Below are 20,020 nucleotides of genomic sequence, written 5' to 3'. Positions count from 1 at the left end.
GAGCTGCTGTCTCCAGGGAAATATTCCTGCTACACCACCACAGTCCTGTGGCTTGGAGTTCTGCCTCCGCTACTAGATGCAGAGGATTAGTGATTAAGTTCAGTCTCTGGGCAATGAGGAGCAAGACTCTGCTTTCATGCAGAGCAAAATTCTTTCCTTTTTCTATTTGCATAGCTTACCCTCCTGGGAAGGGCTGCAATTCCCTGAATGGTCTGTGTCCTCTCACTGCATACACCAGCTGCTTCGTTGGGCTCTCATGGAGGGGGAGTATTCCTGCCAACAAAATACTGCAGCCCTACAAGTGCTGTCTCACCCTGGAGGCAGGCGACACGCAGCTATCAGCCCCGCAGGAAAAGGGAAAGCCTGTCTTGCAATCCAAGTGTCTTTATTAGAAGGAGCCTGACGTTTGGTATTCCGGCCTTGAACGCTGCCAGAACATCCTTGCCAGCACCTCAGCCAGCAATGGGGTAGTTGCTTCTCTTCTCTGAAAAGTGTGATTAAGTGTTTCCTGGATGCTTTGTTCCTAGGTGGGATAATTAATCTCTTCTGGGAGCCCGGTGGGAATTGCAGCTATCTGTCTGAGCCACAAGTGATAAGCAAATAGGGCTGAGAGCACAAAGAGCTAAGAGGGCTCAATTCTCTTGAAACATGGTGGGAGGGGAGTTTCTTTGCTTTCTTTTCCTGCAGCAAAGAATGGAATTGTTTGGGGAATAGCTTTGAGGAACAGAAATGTGTTCTCCTAAATCAGATTTCTCTTGACCTCTCTCGTTCACTGTAGCTGTCTTCCCAGGAAGGCAGAATGAAGATTCGTATGTCTCTGTTAGCTGCAGCGAGTTGATTTTCTTTCTAGTAAAAGCTGTTACTGGTGCAGATACTCCCAGGTCAGAGAGTTTTCACCAGTGAGTGTCAAACCCATGGTTTTCAGCAAGGCAATGCTGTTCTAGTTCTTTCCACCCGTGAATCCCTTTGGTGTGTTCACACCTGGAAGAAGATGGATTCAAAACCTCTCAACTTCCATGTGTTTTTATAATCCTTATCAATTTAAGGACTAGAAGGACAACTTCCAAAGGTGGCACGCTGAAGTAATCAAGGATTTGGTGAAACTTTGCTGCAGCAGGCCTAAATACCTGCCCTCAGCCGTACAAACTGCTTTTAGGAAGTGTTGCTCACTCACTGCTTTTTCATGATTGTTGCAGGGAGCTGGTGGCAGCTGCCACAGCTGCCCTGTGCTGGTGCAAGGTATCACAGTCAAAGAATATTTTGGAGTGCTTGGTTCTGAGCAATGCTGCTTTCATGTGAACACCAGAATGCCTAAAATGCGGATTTTTTTTCATGGAGAGGCTAATTATTCAGGGTTAAACCTCCGAGGTATGCTAGGCCTTCTTTTGAGTACTCCCTTTACCTGAAGGTGAAGTATACTGGAGATGAGCTGGGCTAAATGATGCATCTCCTGGAATTAAAGCTCATACAGCATGCCAGGAAACACTGACATTGTCCACGCACTGCTTCATGTAAACTTTTGCCAGACAAAAAGCCCTCCAACCTTCTTACCCAGATTTTCTATTGCCCAGTGGCTGTGCACTGGTATAGGAAATTAATATAACTCAGTGTGAGACTTTGTAGAAGGAGAAGTAGATATTTACTCTGAACAAAACTGTTCTCAGTCATTCCCTCTCGCTCTCACCAGCCCATGCAGCACCAAACCTCCTGAATCAGGTGCTGGAGCCAGGCTGGGTTGTGTGCTGCAGGGAGGACATGGGACACCATCTGTCAAGCCCTCGCTGTGTCTGCTGAGTTGTTCTTCACAACAGACTGGCTCCTAAGACTATGTTTTTCTTACACTTTCTAGGACTTACCTGCTATTTTGGAGTGATCTTTCACCTCAGGGTCTCGCTCTTTTCCCATCTCTCTAGATCTCAAGCAGCACTGCCACCTTTTTGTTTCCTTTTTGGGGGGATCTTGATGGCTGCAGTCTGCCCTCAGTCAGGGCATGGAACTGCTGTGCTCTCTAACCTTGTTGTCTGTCCTTCCCCTGTCATTGGAGAGCAGCTCTGCTGCAGCCAGGTTGGTTGTGCTTTCACATACACAGATGTTTCCATTCATAATTCATCCGGAACGATCTTAGCACTGCTTACAAATCTCTACAGCAGTGAATATTTTCTTCTATGTCTATACTTAAAGATGTGCTTGAGAAAACAGTTGCCACTGTAGTAAGTGCCTATGGGGTAGTCTCAGGACGCCAGGATTGCTGCAAGGATACAATTCCGAATATAGGAATAACTCACAAACAGCCCTGTGAGATTCAGCACAATCTCAGCTCCATCCTGGCTCTTGCATGATCTACATCTTGTTTTGGCTGGGTTTTGCTGCAGCTGCACGAGACCATGTACAGCATTCAAACAGCAGTAGATTCTGGACTTGCATGTAACTTGCTCCTGCCAAACACTTTTCTTCCTGAAAATGGAGCAGAAAGATAAAAATGGACCTGGAACAAAAGGCTGCTAGCTGCCATAGTGCCTAGTGAGTGGTACTCATAGCGTTTTTGTTCTTGCTGGCTACTGCTGAGATGATTAAGTTCTGGAGAGATCAGGTGATTTTCACCTCAGAAAAGCACAGCAGGTGGTGGCTAGCAAAGACTTGGAGGATTGTTCTCCTATTACCTGAGATGAGTGTGCAGGTCCAGCAAGGAACATCTTGTTTGTAGCCATCTCACCTCTCTGCTCCATGATGAGGGCAGTGCTGCCTGAGCTCTGCCCTGTTGTGCCCCGGGCAGGAGGCAGGACACAGCCTGGCACAAGTGCCACCAGCACGGGCATCTCGCACCTCTTGGCTTCCTTCTGTCTCTGGTACCAGTTCTTCTGCTGGGCTGGTGTGAGCCAACACTGGGACTTAGGCTGGGGGAGCTGCCTAAGACCCTTCTCTGCTTCACTGTGGAACGATAATTATTAACAGGAGGCAGGAGAAAATACTGAGCTGGGTTGTGACCACATGGCTATGTGGAAATTCACTTCCCTTCACCAGAAATTATCCAATCAACATTCAAGAATAACCAAAAGACTTGGATTCCTGAATGCCCCATTCAGGAGATTAGCGTTGCAGCTATTCCCTGAATGTTTCTTTTTTGACTTCCAAAGCCAGGAGACTTCTAGACTCTTTTATAATAGATTATCTTCAGGCCTCTTTTTATCTGAGTCCTTTAAAAAAATGCAATGAACTTGCTGTTAATATCAGTTCAGGATGTAAGAAATCAGTGTCTTTTGAGATGGAAACCAGAAAAGGCACGGAGATTATTTCTGTAATATATCAAGAAATTCCTTAGCCTGTTCAGCAACAGCACATCCTTTTGTGCTGGCAAAGCTTGACCAGCACAGCTGGGCAAAGATGTGACCTTGAGAGCTGTAGTTACAGCAGGAAATACAGTGAATCCCACCTTCAGCATCCTCTTGGGTACAGACAGAATTGCTCACTGAAGACAGGTAGCTGTCTTTTATTCAGTGCATCTGAGATGACTAGTGATTGCTAAAAATGGAGCTAGCCTGGCAAGGTGGGGGAGGTCTTTGTACAGAATTCAGTGCACAGTTTTTATAGCGCTGTTTCGGTGGCAGAATTCATACAGCAGAAGGAACGGGATACGCGAGCGGAGTACAATGTGTTACAGCACATAAGACAGCACGTCACAGTGCTAAAAATGCTACAGAAAGTGGAGTGGCCCAGAGAGAAACAGAGCTTGTTGAGAGGCAGAGTTGGAGATCTTGCCTGGCAGAGGAGAGGTGTGCAGTTGGTGGGGTTAGGGTGGGTTTGGGTCCTGCAGGGATAGATTCTCATGGAAAACCTTCCCAGCCAAAGTGAAGGCTCCTGCAGCGTTCACATCGACTTTGACAGGTTGAGGGGCTGTGTGCCCAGTCCCTGGGCAGTGCAGTTGGATGCATATTCCTCGTGCACACCATAAATATTTGAAAGATGGGGTAATGGACATTGGCAAGTTCTGCCTTCCTCCTTAGCTGATAGATATCTGCTTGGCTCCTGCCTGTGAGATGCGATTTAAAAGACGTTAACATGCAATATGGATGAGTGTGATTGTTACACAGAACATTACTGCTCCCTGAAATTGGAGTTCTGATGGGGTTTTTTTAATGCTCGAATAAAATAACTGTCAAATCTGTTATCAGTCTCAGAGGAGACCTCCCCCTCCCCATTTCTTCTGGCTGAAGGGATGTGTTGCTGTCCCTGTTTTTTAAAGATAGAGCTGGAGAGTTTAGCTCCGTGTTAGATGTAGACGTGTGGTTTATCTGTTAGTTCAGCTGTGCAAGTCAAACCACTGAGATGCATGGCTGTGTTTAGGCAACTCACTTATTAATTGCACGTCTGTGCTATGGGAGGACCAAAAAAAAAAAAAAAAAAAGTCTTTTTAATTTACAAGAACAGAACAATAATTTCTGAACCCTGGGCCCAGACACATCCTGTGCACATACCAGACGCAGCAGAGCAGCTCTTTAAGAATGTATCACCTCTGGAGGCTTGAGATGATGGCAGATAGATGTTTGTGTGGATAGTGTAAGTGAATCCATGAAAAGAGCAAGACAAAGAGCTATCTTGTGGAAATTTCTGTTGTCTGGGTGTGCCCAGGGTGGCTGTGCTGAAGCTGTCTGGCCTCCCCACCTCGCTGACCCCACAGCAGTGGAGTTCCATGGGAGTCAAGGTGTGCAGCTTGGGAAACAGAGAGGCAGGAATGGGGATTTGGTCCAAGGGGGAGGACACAAAAGTCTCTTCCCGTGAGAGAGCTCCTGGACAAAAGGATGTTAGACCCAGCCTGTGAAGGGAGGAGATGAATGCCTCGCTCTGTATTTCTGCTGCACAGGCACAGCAGCGTGTGGCTATTACATGTTAACACAATCAAGACCAGTCTCAAAGTCTTAGAATGCTTTAAAAAAATTATGGTATCAAGAGGAGAAGAAAGGGAATACGTGGTCTGTTTTTCAAACTGATAATTCACAAATGATGTTCAGGACTGATGTGTAAAGAAGAAGGACTGAAAAGGATTTGTAAGGAAAAATTAAAGCACAGGAATAAACTCTCAGGGAAGAATTTTAAGAACAGGTTAGAAAAACGGCTGTCATGGATGGTGTAAATAAGGCTGCCCTGGCCTTGGGACCTGGGTGTGGACTTGCCGACCTGTGGAGATGCATTCTGACCATATTTCCTGCGAGCATTACAAGATTTTTGACAAGCTGATTCTGCAAATGCTCGCAACAGCATAATGGGGTACCTGGCATACAGAGTCCCAGAAGCAATTTAAAAATAGATTTAGAAAAGAGGTCAGACAAACTCCGCACGGACAGGAAAAGAAATTAATGATACATTTTCCCTAAATGTGTCTGCCTTTGCACACTGCATGCTAATCAGCAGCCACCAGCGGGCTGGAGTGCAGAAGGGACTGAGCAGAGCCACATATGCTGTGTGCGAGGGATCAGCACAGCTGCTCTGCATTTTCTTCATAGCGTTTTGCATTGAAATCGGCGTTGTCCATCTAGGCATTCAAATCCTGATCAGTTTACAAGCAAACTCCGAAAAGCTGGTTCTCCATCCAGTCATATGGAAGGAGCAGCTGCTGTGCCGTGAAGGAAGCGACTGCGTGATTTGCACACAGAGGGGGAGGACACGGATCTTTGCAAGGAGTAGGTCAGGAAATGCTGCTGCCCTGGACGAGCAGGGAAGCAAGCAGCTGGCAAGGAGCCTTTAAGCCACTCTTAAATTACTCTACAGAGGACAGATTTCATACACCCTGACCTACAGCATGCAGCACAAGAACACAGTCTTCAGAGGCTGCACAGATTTTCTAAATAATCAGGGTTAGGAATGTTGTGTTTAAAAGAAGAAGGCCTGGGCAGTTTCAGCCCCAGTTTGAGCACATAGCTTCTAGGATCCATAGAATGTGGAATATGCTGAGTTGGAAGGGACCCACAAGGATCCTCAAGTCCAACTCCTGGCCCCAGGAATCCCACCCTGTGCCTGAGAGAGGTGTACAAATGCTTCTAGAACTCAGACAGGCTTGGTGCTGTGACCACTGCCCTGGGGAGCCTGTTCCCAGTGGCTGACCACCCTCTGGATGAAAACCTTTTCCCAGTATCCAGCCTAAACCTGCCCTGACTCAGCTTTATCCCAGTTCCTCAGGACCTGTCACTGGACATGACAGGGCAGAGATCAGTGCCTGGCCCTCTGCTTCCTCTCGTGAGGATGCTGAAGACCACCATGAAGTCTCCCCTCAGTCTCCTCCAGGCTGAACAAACCAAGTTACCTCCAGTGTTTCCCATAACGCTTCCCCTCCAGTCCCATCACCATCCTCCTGGCATCTTTTGAATTCTCTCTAATAACCCAGCGTCTTTTTTATATTGTTGTGCCAAAACTGCCCCCAGGACTGGAGGTGAGGCTGCACCAGTGCAGAGCAGGGCAGGACAATCCCCTCCCTTGCTGGCGATGCTGTCCCTGATGCCCCCAGGACAGGGCTGGCCCTCCTGGCTGCCAGGGTGCTGCTGGCTCATGTTCAACTTGCCACCAACCAGGACCCCCAGGTCCCTCTCCACAGTGCTGCTCTCCAGCCTCTCGTTCCCGAGTCTGTGCGCACCCCCGGGTTTATTCCGCATGTAAACGTGTCACAGAAGGACGGGAATGGTTTATGGGCTGGCTCATGTGTGCGATGAAGCCGGGCTGGTGGTTGGCAGCTGCTCCGCGTGGGGACGGCGTGCGGGAGCTGCGGGCGCTGCTGCGGGCTCGCGGCTCCCTCTCGCGGCTGTCCCCTGTCACACGGGGTGTCTCCTGTCACACGGGGTGTCCCTCCTGTCACACGGGGTGTCTCCTGTCACACGGGGTGTCCCTCCTGTCACACGGGGTGTCCCCTGTCACACGGGGTGTCCCTCCTGTCACACGGGGTGTCCCTCCTGTCACACGGGGTGTCCCCTGTCACACAGCGTGTCCCTCCTGTCACACGGGGTGTCCCTCCTGTCACACGGGGTGTCCCCTGTCACACGGGGTGTCCCTCCTGTCACACGGGGTGTCCCCTGTCACACGGGGTGTCCCTCCTGTCACACGGGGTGTCCCTCCTGTCACACGGGGTGTCCCCTGTCACACGGGGTGTCCCTCCTGTCACACGGGGTGTCCCCTGTCACACAGCGTGTCCCTCCTGTCACACGGGGTGTCCCCTGTCACACAGCGTGTCCCTCCTGTCACACGGGGTGTCCCCTGTCACACAGCGTGTCCCTCCTGTCACACGGGGTGTCCCTCCTGTCACACAGCGTGTCCCTCCTGTCACACGGGGTGTCCCCTGTCACACGGGGTGTCCCTCCTGTCACACGGGGTGTCCCCTGTCGCACAGCGTGTCCCTCCTGTCACACGGGGTGTCCCCTGTCACACGGGGTGTCCCCTGTCACACAGCGTGTCCCTCCTGTCACACGGAGTGTCCCCTGTCACACGGGGTGTCCCCTGTCACACAGCGTGTCCCTCCTGTCACACGGGGTGTCCCCTGTCACACAGTGTGTCCCTCCTGTCACACGGGGTGTCCCTCCTGCCACCCAGCGTGTCCCCCCTGCCACCCACCGTGTCCCCCCTGTCACACTCTGTGTCCCCCCTGTCACACGCTGTGTCCCCTGTCACCCGGTGTGTCCCCTGTCACACGCCGTGTCCCCTGTCACCCGGCGTGTCCCCCCTGCCACACGCCGTGTCCCCCCTGTCACACGCCGTGTCCCCCCGTCACATGCCGTGTCCCCTGTCACCCGGTGTGTCCCCCCTGTCACACGCCGTGTCCCCCCTGTCACACACCGTGTCCCCTGTCACCCGGTGTATCCCCCCTGTCACACTCCGTGTCCCCCCCTGTCACCCGCCGTGTCCCCTGCCACCCGCCGTGTCCCCTGTCACCCGGCGTGTCCCCCCTGTCACACGCCGTGTCCCCCGTCACACGCCGTGTCCCCTGTCACCCGGCGTGTCCCCCCCATCACACGCCGTGTCCCCCGTCACAAGCCGTGTCCCCTGTCACCCGGCGTGTCCCCCCTGTCACACTCCGTGTCCCCTGACCCGGTGTGTCCCCTGTGCCCTGCCTGCCGGCTCTGTGCCGGGGGCGGTTCGGCCCCACCAATGGCGATTTGATGGATTTGGTGGAACGGCGTTGGCAGGCTGTGCCCAGCCTCGGCCGGAGCTGGTGCCTGTGCAGGCACTGTTAACGCTCATGCAGTTCCTGCTGCGTTGGTGGGCTCCGAGATCCCAGGATCAACAGTATCCAGTGTCATCTCCCTGCTGTCCCTGCCCTGCCTCCTTGCCTGCAGCTAAAGACCCTGGTCTGAGCATCTCCAGCAGAACGTCCTTCATTTGTCCTTGACGCGCTGGAGGCATCGCTGACCTCCCCGTGCTCTCCCTCTGCCTTCCGGTCAATAACAGCGTTGCGTTCAACTTACGACCAATTCCCCAGCAAACCTATAATCTTTAACTCCGTTAAAATCATCCCCATTTGGCTGTGGTAAAGCGGAGTCTGTAAATCACGATTAGTGAAAGTAAAGAGCCAGGGAAGAGATAATTAATTTCGCTGTGCTGTTCAAAGGCTGCGCTGCCCTCGCTCTGTGGAGGATTTGTGCCCTTTAGACAAAAGGCTGACAGGTGTCACCTGTTAATCTTCTCTGTGTGCAGCTCTTTGCAGCGTGAGATGGTCCTGTCACAGGGCCCTGCTGCCTCTGACAGCTGCTATTTGCAAGTCAGCTGCAAAACACTCCCTCTTTATTCCTTGGGCTATTTTTAGCATTTCTTTTTAGATGCAATAAAAAAAAAGAGACATCTTCTGTTGGTGATAACCAGGTTGTAGTGATTGTTCCCCTTAAGGGAGAGGTGTGTTGGGCAATGGGAGGGGAAGGGCTTTCTAGGATTGCTCCAGTGTGTGTGAAACATCTGCTGGCTGTCACCCAGGGTGGAGACACCGCTGTCGTTTGCAGCAGATCCCTTCAGGAGCTCGTCTCCAGCACATCCAGTGTGTGGTGGTTCAGCTGGAGGGCTGGTTTCTGGATCAAGGGTGGGTCAAAACAGTTCAGTATATGCAAAGGGCAGGCAGGAAAAGTCTGCTGAGCCTGCAGCGTGCTCCAGAGCGGCAGGGCAGGGCTCTTGGGAGCATCAGGGCTGCATTTAAACAGTTGAAAGAAGTCACAGTGCTCCTTGGAGCTCTTTTCCTCCCTGCTTCAACTGCAAGACAAATGAGTGAATGGGGAGAGCCTGACCCACCACTCTAACATGTCCCCTTCACCTCACCATCCCAGCTTCTCTCTGAGCATTTGACAGACAGCTCACCAAGATGGATTTGAGCATCTGAAATTTAGTATATTCTGCTAAATGGTTCCTGCTGTTTTTAATTCACGTTCTTACTGAATTTCTGCTGTTTCATTTTCCCCTTCCCTCTCCCTTCAAGGGAGAAGCAGTGGCTTTCCTGGAGATAGCTTATGATTTTTCCAGAGGGAATTTGTTTCCATTCCAGGATTATTGGCAATACCCAAATATATGTCCAGGAATTGGTCAAAGCCAAGATTTGGAGCTGCTGCTTCTAGTGTCTAATAAAGCAGCGCTGCAAAAGGTCAGCCTCTATGCAACATAGCAGCCAGTTCTACCAGTTAATGGCATCATCTATTACAGAAGTAATTCCCCATGTCTTCTCTTTCCCATCAAATATAACAACAGTGGGGAACATTAACTGTATAATCTAATGCTGAGTTTCTTATAGTGCTAGTAAACCCATTAACTAGGCCTGTTATCCATACTGATGGAGTCTTGACCTTGGCCTGTGTTTCTAAGTGAGCTTTGGGCTCAGCAGCTTCATTCAAGCAGCAGCTCTGCTGCCCTCCTTGCAAGGCTCTGTGCTGGTGGCCCAGCCAGGCTGTCCCTGCAGCAGTGTCCTGCCCTCTCGCTGTAGTTTGCACTGCAGAGCATTCATCATTCCAAGGTCATCCAGAGCGCTCTGGCTTCGGAATTTATGGAGGATAACAGCAGCCTTTGCTATGCTGTAAACTCTTCCATTTGTCATTGGTTCACCTTTAGCCCGACAGCTCTTGCTCTTGTGCTTTTTAACACTGTCCTTCACGCTCTGCTGCTTTTTTCCTCTGTATCCTTGGTGCAGGCTGCTGGACAGAGCCTTTGCTAGCAGCATTCATGGATAGCAGCACAGAAGGGCGTGGAAGGGACCTTAAATATCACCTGGTTCCAGCCCTGCTGCCATGGGCAGGGACATGTCCTGCTAGGCCAGAGGAGGGGTGGGCTGGTGTCAGAGCCCAGGAGCCTTCCCTCCACACAGGTGCAGTGCAGAGGAACGCTTGGCACCAGCCTTTGGTGTGATTCTCTCCCTGGCAGGTAAGAGGAGGTGATTTAGTGAACTGTTTTGAGTATTCAGGGGCCAGAGGAGTTTCTCTCCTTTGCTGTCCTGCAGCATGCAGGGTTTCTGTGGGTGATCTTCTCCCACCTTTGTGTCTCCTCTGCAGTAATATGGCTGGATTCCTCCTAGAGAGGAATTGCTCCAAGATGTGGTTCTGGGTGTGCTGTGAACTCTCATAGCCCTCTGCCTCACTCAATCCTGGGCTTCCCCTCCTCTGTCCTGGTCCTCAGCATCTTGCTAATTAGCCCAAGCATCTGTTCTGTGCACAGCAGTGAACATTTCCCTGAAGGGCTGTGAGTTGTCTTGCCAGATTGTTATTTACGTGCTTGTTCAGGTCACACGCTCCCCAGGGCAGGAGCGAGACCCGAGTTTGGCCCATTTATCTTCCATGAGTTGAAGAGAATAAAGAAAACATTTACCTTCTGGCTGATGGTCCATTCATCTCCTGCTGAATCTTATGTCTTTGTCTGTCAGGTCTCCTTTTTCCTGCACTATTTTGAGTTCTCTAGGCACCAGTTTTCATCCTTTTTTGACTCTCTGTGTGCAGCCCAAAATGCCTGAGCCAGCAGGGTCACAGAGTCTCGCTGGTCCTCATGTGCACCAGGACTCACTTCTTCTCTCCTTGTATGGGCAAATCACGAGCCTGATAAAGCCTGTCTGGCTCTGGGCTCCCTCTTCCTCTGCTTCCCCCATCCCATGTCCCTGCAGATTTTCCAGCCTGGGGCTCTCTCTCTGTGCACAGTTTATCCTGGGGAGCCAGGCCACAAATCCAGCCCCTCTGTCCTGGTCCCAGAGATGGCTGGGCTGACAGATGCCAGGAGGGTGCTGGAGCAGGAATTGTGTGCCCACAGGGAGCAGAGTGTGGCCCTGGACACTGGGGATGCACCTGAGGAGTATGTGACACAGGGAACTGAGAAAAATGTTAAGCCTTCTCTGCAACGAATGCCAAATAAATGCTGCTGTTTCTGTTGTATCTCAAAACATCACCTGGAGTGTTGGTGCAAACAGTGAGTGCAGGGTGAAGAAAACACTGAACTGAGGAAAATACGCCCAAGCAGAGCCCCTCCCAAGCCTGTCACCCAGGCTGATGAGACTCCCTCACCCCTTTTCACAAAGGTGACATTCATAAAGAGCTCAAGGGCAGGAGTTTCCATGCTGATGGCTCAGCAGCTCTCCCTGTGTAGCAGCAATAACCAGGTTTCTCGAAGAGCCAGGTCAGTGTGGAGGGGAGGTACAATATTCCATGGAAAAGCTGGGCCATTTAATGCAGTGCCCCTGTCACAGGGAGCTAAACCACCCCACGAACCCGTGCTAGTGACACGTCCTCTTCAGTCCCCATGTGTGGTGAGATGCTGAGGTACGTGTGCTGGCATCCTCCTTCCCTGTCAGAATGAATAAATATTCCCCTGGGGCTGAGAGCAGGTCTGAAACAGCTAATGAGAGCTGAAATCTCAACCTGAAATTAACACGCTGCTGGTTGAATGGGGTTGGAAAAGAATTTCTTTTCTTTCTAATGTCTTCTAAATGTGACTGGCTTGCTGGGGGGCATCACCAGGTCTTTGTGGCTGACTCAGCCGTGTGAGAGCCTGCGGTCCCCAGCCCACCCCGCAGGCAGGGCTCCTCTCTGCTGTCACTTGTACCCAACGTGCAGCCTCCTCAGAGCATCCTTTGTGAGAGGCTGATTTGGGAACAGGGGGCTGCATCATTCCGTGGGTAATTGCCCCCCTCCAAGGACGTTTGGAGAAGTGGAGGAGGTTTGTGATTGTGCCTGACTTTGGCACGCAGCAGGCAGAGAGCAGCGCCCGGCGCGGCAGCGTGGGTATCCCGGCACAGAGCTCCTGACGTGCGTCTCAGCAGCTGTGTCGTGGCTTGGCAGATGCCTGTGGGACAAATGTAGGTGTCAAATGCTGGCCTCAAGCCTCCTCCTTACCATTTGCAGCAAGTTCTTCCACAACCTCCGAAACAGCTGCGTAAATCAGGGCGCAACAGGGTAAATCTCGATTTGTATCGGTGTACCGCAGAGTTTGGCGCTTTTGTGTTCCTACACACGCGTCCTGCTGCAGTGACCAGCACCTGTAGCTTGCCATGGGCCAGCCTCAGTGCCTGGGGATGAAATTTGGAGGCTCTGTCCTCCCAACAGCTTTTGTTTTGCTGTGGTGACCGTGGCAGAGGCGCTGCTGGTGTTTGAGGATGTTGTCCTATTAGCCTTGCCACCCATATTCGGATCCTCTTTGTGACTTCAGTCATGGAAGCAGATAAGAAAACCACAGAGTGGAGGCTTCTGGTGTTGAGCAGTAGGAAATGGGACCCTCTGATCAAAAAGGAGATGTATTGCTCTGTGTGTGTAATAAATAAATAAGGAATTGAGTCCCAAGGGGATTGATGCTTGCCCTGCTCTTCTCACTTTTAACTACTGCTCTAAATGGATTATTTCCTCCCCAGAAATGAGAACTGGGAAGGGGTGGCTACCGAGAGAGATCCTATAAGCAGTTCTAGGAATTTGTTACCAGAAGCAGTGACAGGCTAGATATGAGCCTGAGATGGCAGAGATTTTCCTTAGAGAAAATTAGTTATGGCTAAACAAATATTGACCAGCTGGTGACTGCAGCTATTACTGGGCTTTTTGGATGAGGAAAGAGATTTTAAATGGATTCCATGTAATTAAACTGTGTGGAAATAGAGTTTTTCTCAAAAAAAAAAAGGCTTCCATAGATGTCATTCACTTCGAAGATACATTAAATGTAGTTCTTTAGTTACTGAGTTGCTTCAAAATGCAGATGAACCACTTGCCAACATAATTTTCTTTTGCAGCTTGAATTTCAGTGGAGTCCATCTGGCATCTGCTGGGCAGTTTAGTGACTTCCTGGGGAGCATGGGCCCTGCACAGTTTGTTGGCCGTCAGACCCTGGCCACCACCTCGATGGGTAAGGAACACAGGGGACTTGGGTGGCTTTAACTGAGCCTTGAACAGACAGCTCCTACAAGGCACCTAATAACGTGTCCAGCATCTGCTGATCTAACGCTGTCCTGCTCCATTTCCCTGTTAAATCGAGTGAGCTTGGCTGAAAGGGTTTGCTGACTGCAGCAAATGTGGCATTAGGAGGAGAGCAGCAGCTTTGTGTTTTTCTCCATCAGCTCTGAAAGGCATAGACTAAGAGCTAAATGGAGCTAAGATCCTGAAAATGCATCCTGTGGGGTTTTTCTTTCTCTCTAAGGCCCACCAGGCTCTGTAAGAATTTTGTTATGGTCCACCTTACTTGCATTTTCCAAAGCAACCTGCAGTCCTAGGTTCTTCCATTTGTGAGAGATGAGAAGTTTGCTGCCACAAAGAGTAGGAGACTGAGCCACCAAAGCCATTTTAGAGGGCTCCCAGTCAAGTTTGCTTTTGAAAATGTGGCCTGGAATCGCTGTGGAGCTGCTCCAGAGTCATACAGGAGGAAATGCAGCACATACAGTTTGTCACAGCTTGTGCAGGAGGGACATGAAGATTGTTTTTTAAACATTTTTGTTACCTGAGGATGTATTATTTTGAAAGTCTTCTATATATTTTGACACTTTGGTTTAGGGGACGTAGAAATTGGCTTGCAAGAGCGAAATGGGCAGCTTGAAGTGGATATCATTCAGGCTCGAGGACTGACACCAAAACCCGGCTCCAAAACACTGCCAGGTAGGATGCTTTGATCTCTTAAAGTACTTCCCTGAGCCTCAGCCTCCCACAATGCTTGTGAGGAGGGAAAAATTCGAATTTTCACCTGGCGGGACTAAGCAGCCTGTGCTGCTTGAAAACAAGGCTGCTCGGGCAGATCTTTTCCCTCCTGTAACTGCCTTCTTTAGAAACACCTGAGACACGGCACTCTGCCTTTTCTAAAGTGAGCACGAAGATTTTGCTTCAAATTTGGCCATGTTTCTTTTTCCAGCTGCTTACATCAAAGCTTACCTGCTGGAGAATGGCGTGTGCATCGCGAAAAAGAAGACAAAGGTGGCTCGCAAGTCGTTGGACCCTTTGTACAATCAGGTGTTAATGTTTGCTGAGAGTCCCCAGGGCAAAGTATTACAGGTAAGATGAGCAAGTCTCAGCTCTGCCCCTCTCTCTCTTCCACCTCTCGTGGGAGGTGCTAAGTCCTGTCGTGCTCGTTAATTAACATAGATGAGAAGAAGCCAACGTTTTCATGGAACCAAATGCTCTCGATCTGAACTTAACAAAGGGAGAGGAATCCCTTTTTCTTCATACTCAAGCTGATGATTATTTGACACCCTGCCAGGTGCCATGAGTGCTTACAAGGAAAGGATTGATTTTTAATTTTTTTAGATTTGTTTTTCCAACCCAGTTAGGAGATGGGTGGTACCTGTAGGTGCTTTGCATGATTTTGATTTTGCAGCATGGGTTGCCTTCCATGTTTATACCCATTCAGGGCACTCTGCTTTGCCATCACATATCCTACCCTTTTCTGCCTCTTTTCTGTTACTGCCATATGTTTTCTGCCATACTCGTATTTCCAACTCTGTCCCCATGTTTCCAGAGCAAAGAGTGAGTTGTATTGTTAAATCATATAAAAATAATTTCCATCCAATAAAGCCTGGATAAAATCTATTTGCAATACTAATGTAATTAATCCATGAGTTTCTATTCTTTACCTCCACCACCGTATGAATTATCAGCTAACCCTCTGGACCCTTTTCTTTAGTGACTTCTACGTCATTTACCTTGATTAGAAGCATTTTCCCCTGATACAACAAGACTTCACGTTTATGACTGAAATGGAGTGGGACCTGGCTTGGTCTGCTCTTGCCTTTTGTGGGTTTCCTTACCTGCTGCCTTGCTGCCAGGAAAGGCACTTATTCCACAAATAGACTGAGGAGCTTGGCTTCTTGCTGATGCCCATGTCACCAAACCAGATTTGTGCAGTGGCTTGCTCCATCTCCTGCTGGCCTAGAGTGTGAATTTTTGGTTTTTGATTGGCATTCATTGTCCCCCCTACCTCATTTTACAGAAAATTGTAGTGCTGTGGTCGTTAGGAGCCTAGGGAAAGAAGCTGTCAGGATTAGCCAGAGATCACTAATTGTCATCATAACCCGTCCTGCTCATGCTCTCCTCTTCAGAACACGGACTCACTCTGCAGTCAGTCGTCACCTTTGTCTTGAGCCACACAGGGCCACGGGGCCACGTGCAGACCTCCAGCATGCCTAAGCCCATGACCCTCACTGCATCTGTTCTTCCACCCACTGGTCTCCATTGTGTCGTAAGTGTGATTCAGCTTTCCCTGCTCCTCTGCCAGCTCTTCCATTAGCCCTTCCTCTGTGTCTGTGAGCCCTTCTCTGTGTCTGTGCTGCCTGCCCCGCACGTCCCTCACGTGTGCCCCTCGTGTGGTGTCCCTGGCTCCTGCCCTTCCTCCAGGTGAGTGGCCATGCCTCTTCTCCATCTGCCCTGTGACACAAGCTCCGTGTGCAGAAGTTAAAATGTGCTCTTCTCCTCAAACTGTTGGCTTTTGGCCCAAGTTGTTGCCCACCTTTTTTTTGTTGGTTTATTTTTCTCAGGAGCTCCTCCTGCCCTTCCCCCCTGGCCCCCTTTTGAGGCCAGTCATATGCCAGGACCAGATTTTACCTGCAGGTGTTGGACTGCGGCCCTGAGGATACTCTGTGCAGGTGCTGCCCCTGCCCAGCAGAATGGTTTCTTATCCACATGTACATTCACCTCTTTTTCCGTGGCGGGGGAAATCCTATAACATTACAAATTAGGATTTGTAAACACGTGCTTAAAATAAAAAAGTAATATCATCGGCCAGAGCTTCACGTCACCTGTTGGTAGAGTAAATATTTCTGGTCTCCTCAGGCTGTAGTAAAGCTCCAGAAAGTTGGATGAGTCAAAGGATTGGTCAGACTTGTGCTTCCCAAGGAAGTGTGAAAGTTGGAGGATTAACTGTGCTCCCCCCTCTTGTCCCTAAGGTGATAGTCTGGGGAAACTATGGACGCATGGAGCGCAAGCACTTCATGGGAGTCGCCAGGGTTCTCCTGGAAGAACTGGATTTGTCAACTTTAGCGATCGGCTGGTACAAGCTCTTCCCAACTTCCTCGATGGTAGATCCCACTACAGGCCCGCTCCTGCGTCAGTCCTCACAGCTTTCCCTGGAGAGCACAGTGGGACCCTGCTGTGACAGGTCTTAGTGAGTAAGGAAGGGGGAACTGCTTTTGTTTTTTAAACATGCTGTCAAGGTTTTGTTTGCTGGAACTCTGACCTCAAGCGCAATGCATGTTCAATCAGTTCTTGTGGAGCTGGAAGAGGAGGATAAACCAGTGACCTTAGACAGAAGACGAGGGGGAGGGCGCCGTGCCCTCTCTGTCCGAGGAGGAGGTGCCATGGGGCATGAGTCCTAGTTGTCAAATTAGACATACACCTCTTGTTTCACTTCTCTCGCTGTCATTCTTGGACCCTTGTTTCAGATCAATATTAACCCTGGAAAGTTGCAGCATTCGAAAGAATTCGGGGGGAGTAAGGAATGAATTTCTCTTAGCTGTGCGTCTTAGAAATTTCTGATATGAGTTCTTTCACGAGAAAGTACCTGAAAAATTTAGAGCTCGTTGTCCGGCCTGAAAAGAGCAGAAACAGAAAGTTTAAGAGGAAGCATTAGGTCTTTTTGTAATGCCTTTCTTTCTGAGAGGAAGAAGAAGAAAGAAATCTGCAACTCTTTCTTTAGAATCAGTTCCCTGTCACTGAGTCATGTTAGCTGTAACACTGTCATTGCTGTGTTTTCAAACTGTGCCAAATTACCAGCAAGTGTCTTTACTGCATTACGTGTCTAACACTGCTGATGAAGTATACTTGGTGGGAGAACAAGTAGCGCCTACTTAGAGCAGACAGTTTAAACAGAGTTCGAGTTTAGCAGGCTAATTAACCGCAATTTTGCTCAGAAAAAAACCCCAAAACGCTAGAAGTGGGAGCTGAACATCACACTTGCAGCTTGAGGTGTTTTGTATTGTCAGATGAGACATTTCTGCAATTTGCTGACTCCCTTATTTGTTGCTGTGCATCCTTCTGTCACAATGTCTTGCATCTCCTGCTTTTTTCCCCTCATCTCCTTGATACTGGTACATATCTGCTGGAGATGCTGCCCTTCCTTCCCAGACCTGAAACAGGACTGTTTTATTCTGCCATGGGAGAGGAAATGAGGGCTTCTGGGGGTGCAGGAGAAAGAAACCTCAGTTTGCCATCTGAGAAGAAGGTGCTGGAGAGCCCACGACCTTCCTTGTGGAGAGAGGGGAGCTTTAGGCAGTGTTGGTACTACGCAGACATTGTCCAGTGTCCTGCAAGAGACGTGATCCCCAGAGTGCAGAGAGGTGGTGGGTGAGGAATGTGATGACACAGTGATCACAGCACACGTGTTCTGTTCCTTAAATGAGTAAAGCACATTTGCTGAGCTCTGGCAGCTGCTGCCAGCAGAGCCACGTGCCGGAGGAAGTGTGCTGGATCCTTCAGACAATTGAATTACCCAGAATCACAGAGAATCTCCAAAGATTTTCTGTTGATAGCTCTGTTTTGGCTAGGTTTTGTCTTAGTTCCTAAATGAGGATTTGATGACTGCTGTCCCAGAATAAGCTTTTGGAGGTGTTTTACTTTGTGGTTCAAAAGTGAAGGTCCCGTGTCCCGTGTAGGAATGAGCAGATTCTTGGCCTGTCCTAGAGAAATACTGAGCATTTATTTCTGCATGTGGACCTCAGCTTTTTTAGAGTAAAAGCATGAGTGTTGAGTGGATGGTAAAAGCGGTTGCTTTTGGTCCTAGCTTGTCTGTGGCATTTTAAATTATTTTGAGATAAAATACAGGATAGATGCAAAAAATTATATAGGCCTTACAATAATCTGTAAAGAATTATATAATATAAAGGAAAGGGAAGGAGGACGAGGGACATAGAATGACTAGGTTTTTGAGTCTTCAGTGGCAAAAGCCTCAACGTTTCAGATAAATATCTTAATTTCCTTGATTCAATGTGTCTCTGGCCTCTCACTAATTATTTTTTCTAATCGTATTAGACAATTTCTATATATTAGCTGAAGAAAGTTTGTTGCATGCTGGTCAAACTATGTTGTGGCGCTCTCTCTTTTATTTTTATTTTTGAAGAAGAAGCACATTTACTGTAATTCAAGTCGGCATCTTTTCCTCTTGGTATGTAGTGAGTACTAGGCAATATTGTACAATATGTGTATGAACTAGAATAGATTAGGTAGATTTAGTGGTTTGTAGCACTGGATCTTTTAATAACTATGACTTTTAAAGGACTGTGGGGAGCTCCAGGTACATGGCACACCTGGCAGCAGGGCTTCTGTCTTAAATTATGCCGAAAGCTTTGTATTGGAACTCAGCTTGGACATTGTCTACCAGTAAGAGCTAAGTTAATCCTGAGTTTCCTGCGTCCAGTAAGATGAATGCAGCGTTTCTGCAGTTTTTAATGGGGAGTAAGAGACTATACATGCCAAAAATATTTCCCCAGAAAACTTTGTTTAACGACTGTCTGTCAAAAAGCTCGGTTCCTGTGTGCCTGGCAGATGCAAAGTGTCTCTGTTTCCTGCCCCCTCTGAAAGCTCTGCAGGCTCAGTGATGATCAATTTAGTTACCACAGGACTCCTGAGCACCGAGGACTATCTTCCATCTGGTTTTAATCATGCTGAAAGGTCACTGTCAGGGTAAAATAAAGAAGTTCTAGTTGTGTTATTTTTGTCAACATCTCCAATTCTGTAATTTGGAGGCAGTTTCACAGTCTGCTCCGTCCTATTTTCTTCTGCATTTTTTACGTGGTTGACTGTGGTCCAGTGCTTCTCGCTTTTGTTTTACTCACTCCAAGTCCTGCTTCTCCCCAGTAAGTGAACACTGCAACCCCTGGCTGCCAAGCACAGCACAGTCTGTGAGCTGGCGAGTGCAGGTGAGCTTCCTTCCCAAAGCAGGCTCACAGGAGCCCTTCTGCGGGTGCCCACGGGACACAGAGTGAGGCCAGGGGAGTTGCACGGTACCCTGCAGTTGAAATTCTTGCTTCACTCATCCGCGTGATTCCTGCACTGGCCATGGTGTAGTGTAGTCAAAAAAGAACTCTTCTGGTTGCCCATTGATTTAATTCAGTGTAGCATCCGAGACAAGTCTGGAATAGCCTATTTTTATAAAGCCTAACCCACTTTTCCCCAAAAAAATTTGGCTGGCCAGTTTCTGTCTAAGGTGATGTGATGTGAGAGTTGGGATTACCAGTGTGGTTGTGTATAAAGCAGCATTTTGCCATAGTGATGAGCAGCTGAAAAGTGAACTTTTGTCCCCTTTGCAAGTCCTGGCTGAGTCTTTTCCAGTGCCTGAGTCTTGCTGTTGGTTTCAATTGGGGAGGGAGAGAGAAAGAGCAGGAGACTTAAATAAAATAAATAAAAAGGTGTCACAGTATTTTTTGATTGGTGAATGATTATGAGGGATGAGACCGAGGAGAAATAAATACCTGCCCAACTCAGGGTTGATTCTTTGTTCTTCATACATGAACTGCTGCACTGTCAAGGTAATGGGAGCATTGCTGGCCAAAAAAACGCGTGGAGAGCCAATCCCTAAATGTTACCTGCATTATGGAAAGCAAAGAAATCCTGATGCTGAGAGCAGAATGATCTCTCCC

The 20,020-nt window shown here is 49.0% G+C and overlaps 1 protein-coding gene across 1 annotated transcript in view; it reads left to right on the top strand.

Annotated features, from left to right (window-relative positions):
• The window catches only part of RIMS4 (regulating synaptic membrane exocytosis 4), a 52,455-nt gene extending 32,677 nt beyond the window's left edge, over positions 1-19,778 (top strand). The window contains exons 3-6 of the mRNA XM_040080104.2: positions 13,202-13,314; positions 13,956-14,057; positions 14,308-14,447; positions 16,334-19,778. Of these exons, the coding sequence (XP_039936038.1) occupies positions 13,202-13,314; positions 13,956-14,057; positions 14,308-14,447; positions 16,334-16,552 (574 nt within the window). The 3' untranslated portion in view covers positions 16,553-19,778. The remainder of the gene's footprint in view (positions 1-13,201; positions 13,315-13,955; positions 14,058-14,307; positions 14,448-16,333) is intronic.
• The last annotated feature ends 242 nt before the right edge of the window (positions 19,779-20,020 follow it).

The sequence above is a fragment of the Hirundo rustica genome, chromosome 16 (genome assembly GCF_015227805.2).
Source record: "Hirundo rustica isolate bHirRus1 chromosome 16, bHirRus1.pri.v3, whole genome shotgun sequence".
NCBI lineage: Eukaryota > Metazoa > Chordata > Aves > Passeriformes > Hirundinidae > Hirundo > Hirundo rustica.
Note: the sequence above shows the minus strand (reverse complement) of the source record. Positions and strands in the feature narration are given on the sequence as shown.